This window comes from Rattus norvegicus, chromosome 16 (genome assembly GCF_036323735.1).
Source record: "Rattus norvegicus strain BN/NHsdMcwi chromosome 16, GRCr8, whole genome shotgun sequence".
Taxonomy (NCBI): Eukaryota; Metazoa; Chordata; class Mammalia; order Rodentia; family Muridae; genus Rattus; species Rattus norvegicus.
The window spans coordinates 8,045,374-8,058,647 of NC_086034.1; the positions used below are offsets into that span (position 1 = coordinate 8,045,374).

At 45.0% G+C, this 13,274-nt stretch overlaps 1 protein-coding gene across 1 annotated transcript in view; it reads left to right on the forward strand.

The window, feature by feature from the left end:
* The first annotated feature begins 10,556 nt into the window (after positions 1-10,556).
* Tmem273 (transmembrane protein 273) overlaps positions 10,557-13,274 on the forward strand; it is a 32,351-nt gene continuing 29,633 nt past the window's right edge. Inside the window, exon 1 of the mRNA NM_001134605.3 lies at positions 10,557-10,640. Coding sequence (NP_001128077.2) covers positions 10,595-10,640 — 46 coding nt within the window. The 5' untranslated portion in view covers positions 10,557-10,594. The remainder of the gene's footprint in view (positions 10,641-13,274) is intronic.

Genomic DNA, 13,274 nt, shown 5'->3' on the forward strand with positions numbered 1-13,274 from the left:
TCAAGGAGATGACATAAATGTTTGCTTCGGGCAGGGCCTCAGGGATGACTTAGTTTCTGAGCCCTGTGCAGCCAGGGCTCTGCATCCACCACAGCTCACTGGAAAGAGAGGCTTCTCCAGTAAAGGCCGAAAGTGCTATGGGAGCAAACACATGTCTTTATGACGAAGTTTGATGCTATGTTAATTTAACTAAACAGCAGAATTGAGTCCCTCCCCCAGGTCTTAGGACCTCCTCAGCCATGAGTTAGTGAGTGGGTTTGCAATGCCATGTGTGGAGTCCCTGCTGTGGAGTGGGAGGGGCTCTGTACAACCTTCCCCGTTCCCTGTGTGTGCTCATGATCGAGTACAGCTTTCCCTGTTCCCTGTGTGTACTCACGATTGAGTACAGCTTTCCCTGTTCCCTGTGTGTGCTATGATCGAGTACAGCTTTCCCTGTTCCCTGTGTGTGCTATGATCGAGTACAGCTTTCCCTGTTCCCTGTGTGTACTATGATTGAGCACAGCTTTTTCTGCTCTATAAACCCCAGTTCTACTTTCATCATCTGGTTTCTCATTTTTTGCACTTGGCACTCTGCTTTTCCTATTTCTTGCTATTTTCCTGTGTGAGCCTAGCTCGACTTGTGCCTTATAGAGAGAGGGCACACGTTTTTGGTAATCTATGAGTATATACTCGTGATTTTACTTATAAATATATTTGTAATTTACGAGTAAAATAAGTTACAATGCATGGTTCTGAAGACAGTGAGGTCAAGTTCCACAGTCGGTCACATCAATGAGGGCTTTATACTGCCTCTGAGAGTAGTGAAGGGCTCACAAGGAACCCCGTGTGAGGGGACAGTGGTGGTGCTCTGTTCTTCAACAGTCCACTCTCACAGGACCAAGCCATTCTCTGAGAATTAACTCACTCTTATGAGAAAGACGTTAATCCCTCTGAATGGCTATACCTCCTAATACCACTGCACTGGCCTTCAAATTTCAACACGATGTTTGTGGGGGCAAGCCACACCCAAACCACTGTCCCAGTAACCATACCAGACCTATTTACAGGAAGCAATGCGTCAGAGATGGGTACCTTTAGATGGTAAGATCCATCGAGCTTTCCTCCTCTCTGCTAGAAGCACTGTGCTGCTCAACCAAGGAGCCTGTGTTCTCACCAGGAGCTGTGCTAAACCTGCATTTATTGAAGTCACCTATTATGCATCCCGGTGTGGATTTATAACATCCATTTTATATATGAAAATCAAGGTCATTTCTTTAAGTCAACATTGCAAGAAACACTGATGACAGACAGCGTGGGCGGTGTATGCCTCGATTTCCAGTGTGTGTGCTGATCACTGCTTGGGAGTTTGGTTGGTAATTGTCTCATATCACCTCTATGAGTAAAATTTGTCTTCTCTTTTGAAAGGTGGGAAAAAGCAGTGTTGTGTTGAAACGGTCTCTCCCTTCCTTTCTTCCCCCTCTATCTATTATATATTATATAATATATGCAATTTATGTATATTAATATGTAATATACATATTATATATTAGAATCTTTCTATTTATTTTTGTATCTATTATGATATGTATATGCATTTGTAGACACATGTGTACATATTTATATGTATGTCTATATACACATAAATGTATATTTATATGTATATATTATATATATACCCCTCCTCTAGTTACCCTCTTTGTGTTGAGCTCATCAAAGTTCTTGCCCTAGAGTCCATTCCATGTCCTTGAATGGAGCCCTTCCTACCACTGAATGCTTTGGGTCTACAGTTTCCCTAAGGAGCATCAGTGGATGACCAGCTCATTAGCTCTCGCTGGTCACTGGCAAAAGAAAATTGAGGGTGAAAGTAGCTTTTGGATTTTGGAGCTTTCATTATTTCAGGATTGATGACTTTAATAATGAATCTTGCATTAATACCTCAATGGACTGTATACTTTTTAATCATGACCTGGCCGTATTTGAGAAAATTTAGAATCACAATATTATTCTTGGGTCAGCAACAGAAGTGTGCATAGCCATGAGGGATAGGGAAAGAAATTAAGCCATGAATATGTAAAGGCATAAATATAATTTTTATAATCAGGAAGTCATAATAAAACCACAACACATATATACGTACTTACAGTAAACTGGGAGCACATTTATACGTAAGGTTCCCTTGAGGCTGCTTCCAAGTGCACCCCATCTTTATTTCACCTTATTACACTGCTAAGCACAATCCAAGGTCATGGGCTCTTCTGATGCAAAGGGTATAGGGCAAGCAGGCTGCAGCCACTGGCTGCTTCCCCTTGCAATTTTCACTTTCCTTCTTCCCTGGGAAGCAGGTCTCTCCCAGAGTGGAGGGCAGAAGGGAACCGTCTTATTGGTGATTGCAGTGTGACAAAACCTTTCCTTGGGAGATGTGACCTACACATCTATTTACCCCAGACAGGGACTCTACAACAGACCAAAGTACAGATACCACTGAAGTTCAACTTGGTGAACTGATGGGTTTTAATGGAGTTACTTACAGGAGTATGAGTGAGGGGTTGCCTTTAGGGGCAAAAGTGACTCACACAGGTGCATCACCATGGCCTACCCCAGCATGGATGACAGTTACAAAAGTTGGAAAACCTGTACACTGCACAGCCTGCAGGCAGCTCAATAGGTTGGACAATGTCCTATCCAAGTGACTCTGGTCTAAACCTCTTCCAGGCAGCTAGCTGGTCTGGCCTCAGAGTCTTTCTTGCAGCCCAACTGAGAGGGACTCTCTGCTTTTATTTCTTACTCTGGCAGGAAGGGACCTAGTGAGTCTGCTCAGTTTCAGGGACTTCCTAAAGCTGTTTTGAAATATTTATCTTCCTGTTTAAAAAGTTTTTCCTGTAGGATGGATTGTTTCAATCTCTAGGAAACTGTGACACAACACACCTTCTTAACTAGCAGCTCAGTTTCTTCTTGAAGCCATTTTTCTTCAAGGGAGATTCCTTTAATCAAATCTTGTGGAAACTTCTTTTTTTGTGATTCTGAGGAAGCAACCCAGGGTCTTCTGTGTGCTAAGTAAGCACGTGTTTCATCCCTAAGGTCCTGCCCCAACCTCTTTTGGACACTTTCAAAGCAGCCAGTGCTTCTTGCTGGAATGGGTGAAGCCATTTCCATTTCTGTCACACAATCTTGATGATATTTGTTATGACTTTATTTTAATTATTTAATTTTAACTGTGTGGTCATTAATTAATACAAACTTGCCACGTATGCGGTACATTGAATATCTTCTTAACCAAAGCCAAACTTTTGTCAAACTTTTGGAGACTAAGTGGGGTGCTAGAGTCAAAGATCATGGACCAGGGCCAGTCAGGACACAGTAACCCGTTAAAGGGCTTGAGTATCTCTACATTATGGGGTTCCTGTTTACCTCCTATGTCTCCTCTCTCAACCTCATTCTGAGAGAGAATCCTCTCTTCAGTTCTGAGTCTGCCAGTCCCTATGTTAACGACCCCTCCCCCACCCCAAATGTACACAGTTCAATGAATCAAAGATGTGTTCTGGACTCTGCAGTGTCCAGCCCACTCGTCCCTGTGCTTCATGAAAAAGACATCCTCCTCTTGACTCTTCAGCTTGTTTCCCAACGCCGTTTTCTGTTACAGTTGCGTGCTATTCCACTGTGTGCTTCTATAGCCAGACCTTTGTCGATCTTTTGAGGTGAGGTTTTCATTTCCTTACACATGGCTTTGTCAGTGCTCTTCCCCATAGCTCTGAATGCCCAGGTAAGAGTCCTTTGAACTACATCCAGGAAGGTGGCTGTGCCACGAAAATGCTGATGTTCAGCTTTATCCAGAGAATTAGAAAATTGTTTGCAAAGATGTGTAGCATATCATCTTGCCTTTTCACTTGACTAGAGCATTACCTAAGGTTTATATGCTTGATGATCAAAGAATTTGTAAAATAGCACCTTGCTGTGCTCCTGTCTCCGGTTCCTAATCCAATGAGAGAGCGTTTGGCTTCACTGACATTCAGTGGATTGCATAGTCAGTGTCTTTGTAATTTTTTGAAGTCTCTCCCCCTCCAATGGGGCATACTTTATTTATTTAGGTCTTCTTTAATATTGCACACTGAAATTTTCCTGACATGAATCTAGGGTAACCATTGTTGGATCACAATACATATATAGACTATATGATAAATCTATTCTTTGTGTATGTGTATATGTGTTTATGTGTGTGTGCATGTGTATATATATGTGTATGTGTGTGTGTATATATATGTGTATGTGTGTGTATATACGTGTATATGTGTGTGTGTATATATATGTGTGTATATATATGTGTGTATGTGTATACATATTTGTTGGTGATAATAATATCATTTTTAGTTTTCTATTTAATTAGCAAAAATTATATGTATTTATCAGATACTACATGGTGTTTTGAAATTCATGTACATTGTGGAATAGTGGTTTTGTGCTTTAAAATTTTTTAAAGTATGCATTCTTTTTAGTGGTGAATAGAAATTTCACTAGGTTTTCCAACACCGACCTTGTGCTTAGCCAAATTATTATTAGTAGGTGTTCTTTGTTCTATTTAACAAGCAATATCAAATGAAATTCAATTTTTCTGTTTTCCAAGATTTTATACACTTATTTTTCAGTAGAAAAAAGTCTATAATAATAGGGATGCCAAGCTATCTTGGGCAGAAATAATGGTATCGGCCATTTTGCTGAGACTGCACTGCGTGGCTCAGTGACCAAACGATCTTGTCCTCCTCTCCTGGTCCTGAGCTCACGAAGTGCTTAGCCATTTTCCTCTTCCTACCCTTTCCTTTGGTTTCTCTGATGTTAGGCTGGCCTCTTAAAATAAGTCAGAGAATATTCTTTATAAAGTATTTTATGCTATTGTAGCTGGGCTTTTGGCTACTTTGTGGGTTCTTCTTTCTTCCACCTCTTTCCTTCCACCCCTTCAACTCCCTGACCCTAGGTGGGAGAGAAAAAAGAGCAGAGGGGAAAGGGGGTGATGTTATCATTAGACTGCTTCTTGCAGATTAGGGGCCTGGCGTTCCTTGGGGCATGTTTGATCTTTGCCATCAGAATATCTAATTTTTTTATCTCTTGATTCACACACAATTGCTTGACAACCTGTAACCAACAGCATCCAACTGGCCAATCAGCCAGCAGCTCTCCAACTCTCAGGGCCCTAGCATTTACATACCCTCTGAAAAGTTCCCAGAACTCCACGCATCACACAACTGCAGAAACTATCTGCAAAATCACTCTTGTCCTAGAGCACAGGACAACTCAGAATGTCGGCTGTGACATTCTGAAGCAGCCCCATACCCCACACCTGGGATTAAAATGAAAGTATAGTCTTAAAGTATTTGTGTTTTTAAAGAAACCAACATTCTTACTTGTGGGATGATGTCACAGGTGAGGCAGGTACAAGGTAGAAGGAGGCCTGTCATTGGATGAGAAGGAAGGATGGGCAGGAGAAAAGTTTGAAGGAAGAGGAGGAGACTGGAATGGAAAGGAAGAAGAGACAGGAGAGAGAGGGAGAGAAGCCGTGGCAGGACAATTATGGCAGGTGACATTATCATTCCACTCTGTGTATTTACAGGTTGTTATTAATGTTTTTAAGGGATGGATGGTACTGGGCTTTGTATGTTTAGGTGGGCAATTATGTGTTATCAATTGGGCCAAAGGTTATTGTGTTGTGTGTTCTTTCATGTGTAGATTTAAGTGTAAGAAAGTGTGCAGCGGCTGGTCTGGGCTGCCACAGAGCTGGGATGTGTGTTCCTGACATGGAAACCTGCCTTGGGAACTAGGTAGGTAGAGAGAGATTGCTGCCAGGCTCAGAGAGAGGCCTTCGGCAGTGTGATATGGGATGGAGCAGAGCAGGTGAGAGGCTTTGCTGACTGAGAATTAAGATATCCAGCAGATACCTTGGGGCACTGAAATGCTGGACCTAGTGGGGGATAAAAGGCAACCATACTTTTTTTACTTTTTATATTTTTACAGCAACACGTACTACATGCTATTTTGTTGCCTGGAGGTTTTCTACTCCTAAGAATTTCTAACATTTTCTGAAAACTCTCTAGAGTCACCTGCTTCCCACCCTCCTACGTAAATAAAGAGGCTTTCAGCTACTTGGTACCGTATGTTGGAGGGTGTTGGACTCTGCCTGCCCTCTTCCTCTTGTGTGCTTCAGGAAATTGTATTTTCTCTTTTCGGGAAGTTATATGCACTCCTTCCCCGAGCTCTTACATCCATCCATCTAAAGTGATAAATGCTGCCATTATGGCATGGTTGGGTTGTTCTGTGTTCATATTCTCAGCTACTCTTCATATTTTGTGCTTTTAAAGTCTGTTGTCTCTTTTAATGCACTCTCTGAGACGTCCGTAGCATTATTAGTTTTATTAGAAAAAGAGACATCGGAGTTTTGTTGGTCCTTTCTGTCAAATCTTTCATCTCTGGCCCATTATTTATGCTTTCATATTTTTTATTTATTCTTCCTTGTTTTGAGGGGGTGATGGGGAAAGAGTACCATGTTGGATTTTTATCACTGTGTAACACTGACCACACAGCCTTTGCTTTTCTCCGACCTCTTTTTCTTTTTCCTTCCTTCCTCCTCTTCCTCTCCCTCCTCTTCTCCCTCCCTCTCTCCTTCTCTCCTCCCTCCCTCCCTTCCCCTCCCCCTCCCCCTCCCCTCTCACTCCCCTTTCCCTTCCTTCCCCCTTTCCCTTCCTTCCCCCTTTCCCCTCCTCCCCCCTTTCCCCTCCTCTTCCCCCTTCCTCTTCCCTCCCCTACCCAACCTTCCCCTCCCCCTCCCCCTCTCCTGAGATAGCATCATACCGCATAGCCCTGACTACTTGGGTACTTGTGACCCTCCCACGCCTGCATCCTGAGTGATGGAATTACAAGTGCGTGCTACCATGCAATCTCTTACCTTTCTTTCTAGTATTTGCGTCTACACGTTCCCTTCTAACTGTTAACTCTGGTGTTCCATGAAATCTGATATGTAACATTTTCATTACCATTCAACTTCAGGTGCCTTTAATTTCCACTGTGATTTCATCTCTGACCTCTGTGTCGCATGAAAATGTTTTTAAATTTCTAACTCTGCTGAACTGTAGCTGCCTATCACTGTCCCTGTCATGACCCAGTTGTACTATGCTAAGAAAAATGACCTGCATGCTACACATCCTTTGACACTTTAAGATTTACCTTGTAGCCCATGCATGGCCATTTTGGGCAGTTAGAGGTGAATGTGACTTGGATGCTTCTGATAGCTGTGTGTCCTATGTAAATCTAATAGCCCACCTGTGTGCCAAATCTTCCCCATCTTTACTTTTTGTGAATATCCCATAATGCTGGCAGCCTGGCCATTCTTCCCATCTTATCCTGAAGGCGTACGGGGTAGGGCTGGGGGCATATGAGGAGGACTGGAGACTCCATAGCATGATGGAGTTGGAAGTGAAGCAGTGGCATGGTTGAGGAGAGACCATCATTGTTGCTGAAGCAGAGCCCTCACTGGATGTGAGGTGACCTCTCTAGCATCAGGTATGCTCTACTCCATTTCTATCTGTTCTGTCTATCAGTGTCTACCAGGCACTGTGCTAACTAGGCCAGCATCTGATCCCTCCATTAAGTAGTCATGATGCTGGGTTCAAGCTGTATAGGGCACCAGGGAAGTTTCTGACTTGGGCCCTCACATGCTCACCAGCTAGTACAGTGGGAGCCATCGTGATACCTGTAACAGCCACAGCCACAGGTTATCCATGACAGGCACATAGGGTAGGACACCTGCCCATGCTGGGGCAATGTGTCACACCAGAAAGGTCTCTGGAAATGTCAGGCAATCTTCACAGCCTTTAGCCTAGCAGAGATTTCTGGGCTCTGGGCTCCACATTATTCTCCAGTGTAGCAGCCAGCAGGGTTCAATTTTCTAGCTCAGGAAGTGATGGCGGGTCAAAAGCAGAAGTTGTGAAGGCTTCTTCCTTTCCTTCCTGGGTAGTATGGCCAGCTCATACCTTGGGAGGGGTCTTAAGACGCTGTAGACCAGGCAGCAGACTGATGTCTGTGGTAACTTGCTGTGGGGAAACACTTGAAAACTGGTTGCCAGAAAATGAGTGCATTTATATCAACATAGAACTACATAATCCACCTGGGTGTCAGGTCTCCTGGGACTGGAGTTACACAGTTGGCTGTAAGCCATCGCGTGGGTGCTGGGGACCAAACCTGGGTCGTCTGCATGGGTAATAAGTACCTTTAATCACCAAGCATCTTTCAAACTCCTACCACTTCTTACAGCACTCTCAGAGGAGGTGAAGTATTTCTCCTACACATCATTAATAATAAGGATTAATTTTAGATTAATACATGTTAAAAGAAACACGTGTGAGTATTTTAATTGTTGAGGGGCTGGGGATCCAGCCTGGGGCTTTGGGTGTGTCAGCCAAATGCTTTATCACTAAGCTTCATGCTCAGCTCCAGCTAAGCGCTCTCTCTCTCTCTCTCTCTCTCTCTCTCTCTCTCTCTCTCTCTCTCCCTTTCTCCCTCTCTCTCTCTCCCTCCCTCTGTGTGTGTGTGTGTATGTGTGTGTGTGTGTGTGTGTGTGTGTGTGTGTGTTTTGAGGTAGGTTCTCACCACAGAGCCCAAGATGGCCTGAAACTTTCTAACCTCCATGTAGAGCCACATTAGAATATGTATTAAGACTACAGGAACATATTAGTATTAAGTCACTGAAATGCTGCAAATTGCTTTGTTTTTCATGCCCAGAAGGAGCAGAGGTGACCACGCAAAAGGGCCTAATGGACATCTGTCCACCCCAGTCATCTGGGCACCTCTGTGTAGACAGGTGGGTCTCTGATGGTTGTCAAAGGCTGACAGGAGGGCGGCACACACTGTTGGCTGAGTGGTCCAAGCCCAGCCTTCACACCCACCTCTGTGTAGACCGTGGTTTGGTTTCTTCCTCTGTCGTCTGGTTAGTATTAATAGTCAAGACAGGGAACTGTGAGGGTCAAGTAAGGGTCACGTTCTCAAGAACACCAGGCATGAGAGGAAGGGCTGACATAGTTGGCTGCCACATAGAGGTTTGACCTGTGAGCACAGTGGGTGGCTCCTGGCTCTAACATTGCTTATCTATTGTACTTGGAGCCTCACGCCAGCTTGCTGAGCTAGGAGAGGCAACCCAACTTGAGCTCTGGGAACTTGAATGGAAAAAATTACATCTGTGCTCTCCAACCCTGAAGGAAAGCCTAGCACTCCCTCCCTCCCACCAGTGCAGACATGAGAGGCACATAAACCACAGAGATGTTATCATGCGGGTGACTGCTATGAGCAGGGGTCACATAAAAGGAATTGTAAGTTCGTCCTAGCCTGTATAAAACATACACAATTCAGGTGTTTTATTGACAAGCTGTAAACCTAGGTTGGGCAGGTTTTAGAGGTATTTAACACACATCCCAGTTCCATCTGCTTTCATGGCTACTTTCTCCTCCTTCCAAGTCATTTCTTCTATCTGTCTATACCTGCAACGCACAGCCAGGTAACTGAAAACCCGCCTACCTCTATCTATTGGCCAATCACAGGCTTTAGCCTTTTATTGACCAATTAATCTAGGGGGTAAAGATACATAGCATCATTTGGTATACATGAGTATCTCCATGTTGGGGGGCAACAAGATCTTGGGGGCCAGTATTTAGCATTTGAATATATAGCAGCACAAGATGGGGCCAGGGATTTCCCTTCACACGCCACCATTGCAGACAGCCGGATAAGTGTGGAGGTGGTCCCTGCCGTTTTATCCGTGAACAGATCCTGCTGTTTGCCATGTGGTAAGACACACACATCCTTCTTTAGCATAGGTTCCTTTTAAGAACCATTTTGATATCCGTCCATGTTTCAATGCCTATGACTTGTTTTATAATCTTTGTCCGCGCGAGTGTGGGTGTCTGACACATCTGGGCCTGCTTGCATACATCTGCAATCACTGCATGGAAAAGGCCTCAGCAGGAGATCGAGAATTTAAGTCCAACCTGGGCTTCTCAATAAGCTATCCCTGGAATAAAAGCAGGAGTCGAGGATGCAGTCTTTGTCTCATATGCCCTAGGGACTGGATTTGATCCTAGAAGCATAAGAAAGCAGCGATCAGCCTGTTCTGAGAAGAGAGTATCAGGCCTCCCCAGATTCAGTAGAACCAATGATGTAGCACAGAGCTGAATTGGAGGGAGAGGAGGTGGTTCCAGCCCCAGGCCTGAGAAGCTACTCTAGGATCTAGCTTTCTGGACATACCAGGCCAAGCAGTATCCTCCTTTAAGATCTACCAGCAGGGGTCTTTGAGCAAGAAACTGAAGTGATATGTCAGTGTTATGGGGAGGGGAACTTACGGTGACCTTCAGTGGTAGACCCTCCTGGGCATACACTAACTTTCTCCTACTCACCACCAGGCAGAGACCAAATAACAGAGACTTCCCTCACCCCTGCCTCAAAGGGCCAAGAAGAACCCACAGACTTTGGCTGTGGCTGTAGCTTCCTTCCTTGTCAGTCACGTGAGGTTCTGGTTCCCATCCCTGGAGCCTGGGGTCATACAGCTCACTTGTTTCATCTCAAGGAGTCAGGACAGAACACCGCTATGAGCTCAGGGGTCCCATTACTGAAAGCCCTCCTCCTCCTATTAGGTAAGTGAAGGCAGGTGGTGGAAATGGGGTGGGTGTTATCCTTTGCCAGCCTGGGAGCCCAGTGAGCTTAAACTGCAGAGGGGACCCCCATAGGCTTCCTTCTGAATTGTGACACATCCCTTGGGATAGCTGGCCTTGCTGACTTGGGTGGGATACTGAGCACTATCCCTGTATCAGTTCAGATGCTGCTTACAACACATGCTGGGCTGAGGGCAGAGGAGAGGAGGGTGGTGCAGAGGAAAAGCTTCAGGCTTGGCTAAAGAAAAGTCTGCTTCAACTGTGGCTTCATTCCTCACAAACTGAAACATGCTTCTGACACACTGCGTTTCAGTTTCTGACCTAACAAATTGGAAGATAATGTTCACTTAGAGGCTTATGAGAGAATTGAGTTAAACTTAATCGATCCGAATCAAGATAATTTACCTAGAGATAGGCTGGTGGTGCTGCCCGCCCCAACTCCTGGTGCTGACCGTGTGCGGCGTGGGCCACGGAGTGGTCAGTAGGGCAGACCAGAAGCATCTTTATTTCTAATTGCTTGGCTTGGGCCAAGCATTGAAAGGTGGAAGGAAGGAGAAAAACGTGAGTAAGTTACACAGACCGGGATGAAATAAAAAGCCAGAGAAGCACAGAGGGGAGGAGAGTGGCAAATTAGAGAGAAGCACAGTGAGATTGTTAGAAACACACAGAGAAATGGACAGCAGTGATGAGGAGAAAGCCTACTTCACAAAGTCCCCTTGGGTGTCAGCTGTTGCTTCTTTGGAAGAAGGTGGCAGCCATATGCCTTAAGATGCCTTTTCCAGGAAACTGAACAAAACTGGAAGGCAGTGAGGAGGTCACAGGAACCAGCCAGCAGTGACTAAAGGTGCTCAGGACAGCCAAGCTCAGTGTTCTCACCAGGCAAACGGCCAGAGGCCAGCAGAGCCTTTAACCTCAAGTTCTGCTTTGGGCTGACAGAAATACAGACCTCTCTGGCTGGGGAATCTGAGGGAGGGGTCAAATTTAAAAACGAAGAATAAAGTAAAATCATATGAACAGGCAATTTATCGACGAATCGAAGAGAAGCAATAGCATGTGGCATATTTTGGCCCTCCCGAGGTGCACAGTACTGGCTAAAGTTTGCCTTGGCTCTGTCAGTCCCCATAGCTTCATGGAAAGACATCCTGGTACTGCGACCTCTGAGTGCATTTTTAAGCTCTGGGGCCCAGGCTTTTAAATGCTTTCATATAAAGGTAGAGCGTGGTGAGGACCGTGAGGCTTCCAGAAAGTTACTCTGTGCTCTGTTCTTCGCAAGCACAGAGAAATAGACACTTACCTTCTCTGTGCCAGTTTTCTCGTCTGTCAGTAGAGGCTAATGACCTGTCCTACCTCCCCACCATGGTGACTGAGAGAATTAAACCTGTTACCACATTCTGTTCTCTTAGCAGTGTCTGACTCGTGGTGGACACCCGGGGCCAGCCATTAGGAGCACTTACTGATTCTACTTCACAGAGGCTATTTTCAGGGTAGGGGAAGGAAGCTGTTCACAACTTTTGACCCAGAAATTCCATGTCAAAAAATTTACTCTAACAAAAATAATGGAAGTAAAAGCTTCCCAAAAACGTCTAACAGGATGTTACTCAGCACAGGAGGAATTTCAGTTAAGGGGCTGCTCAGATCAGATTATCCAGTGGTCATACCTATGGAGAATTATCTTGGTTGATTGAGGTGAACGGGGGGGGGTGTCTCAGCTAACTGTGGGTGGTGATACCCTTGAGCAGCTGGTCTGAAAGCTGACCAAGCATGAGGAAGAAGCTGGCCGATAAGCAACTTGATAAAAAGTTGACAACATGACGATCATTTTGACAACAGAAAAGTAAACTAGAGCATTGCCTAAGAGACATTTTTTTTTCCTTTTTTTCGGAGCTGGGGACTGAACCCAGGGTCTGATTCTGGGTCTGACTCTATTTAATTCTCATCATGCTGACTTGATACAATAGCTAATGGGTGGCTGTCACTTCTCAGTAAAGTTGTACACCCTGCTAGTTGCTGTTAGAATCTTCCCGACTCTGAGTGCCACTTCCTCTCTCGCTGAGGCTTCTCCTCAAAAACGTGCTGAAGCCTGCCTCCTGAGAGCTGACCCCTCAGAACCGTCCCCTGGGTCTCCTTCACCTCCCAAAACCAGCTCCCAAAGGGGACGTTCTTACAATCACGTATTTGGACAGACAAGGAGCAGGAAGCTTACAACATGGAAAGGGCTTGAGGGTCAGAGGTCAGGTACGTGGCGTTGCTCAGATTCAAAATGGGGCGTTTCGATGTTTTAAAGCCGTACATTCAAAGCCAACAGCAAGAGAATGAGAATGGAAAAGGGTGTCGCCACGAAAACACCCTCAGTGGTTTTCAGACTACTCCGTTCAAATTTCTACTTCAAACATAAGAGGCAAACAACAAGAAGCATGCACATACTCAGAAGGGTCGACTTTGAGTACAGTTCACCCCCTTTTCTTTATCAGTATCTCTTTCTGTGTGCCTTACCGTGTGAGCTGCTCGTGGCCAGGCTGTATAACATCAAGGTTCCTCTAGCCGCTAATGCATCAGTGTGTGTTTCCCGGGATGAGAGACAGGCTCAGCAGTGTGGTTGGAGCAGAAGGGACATCA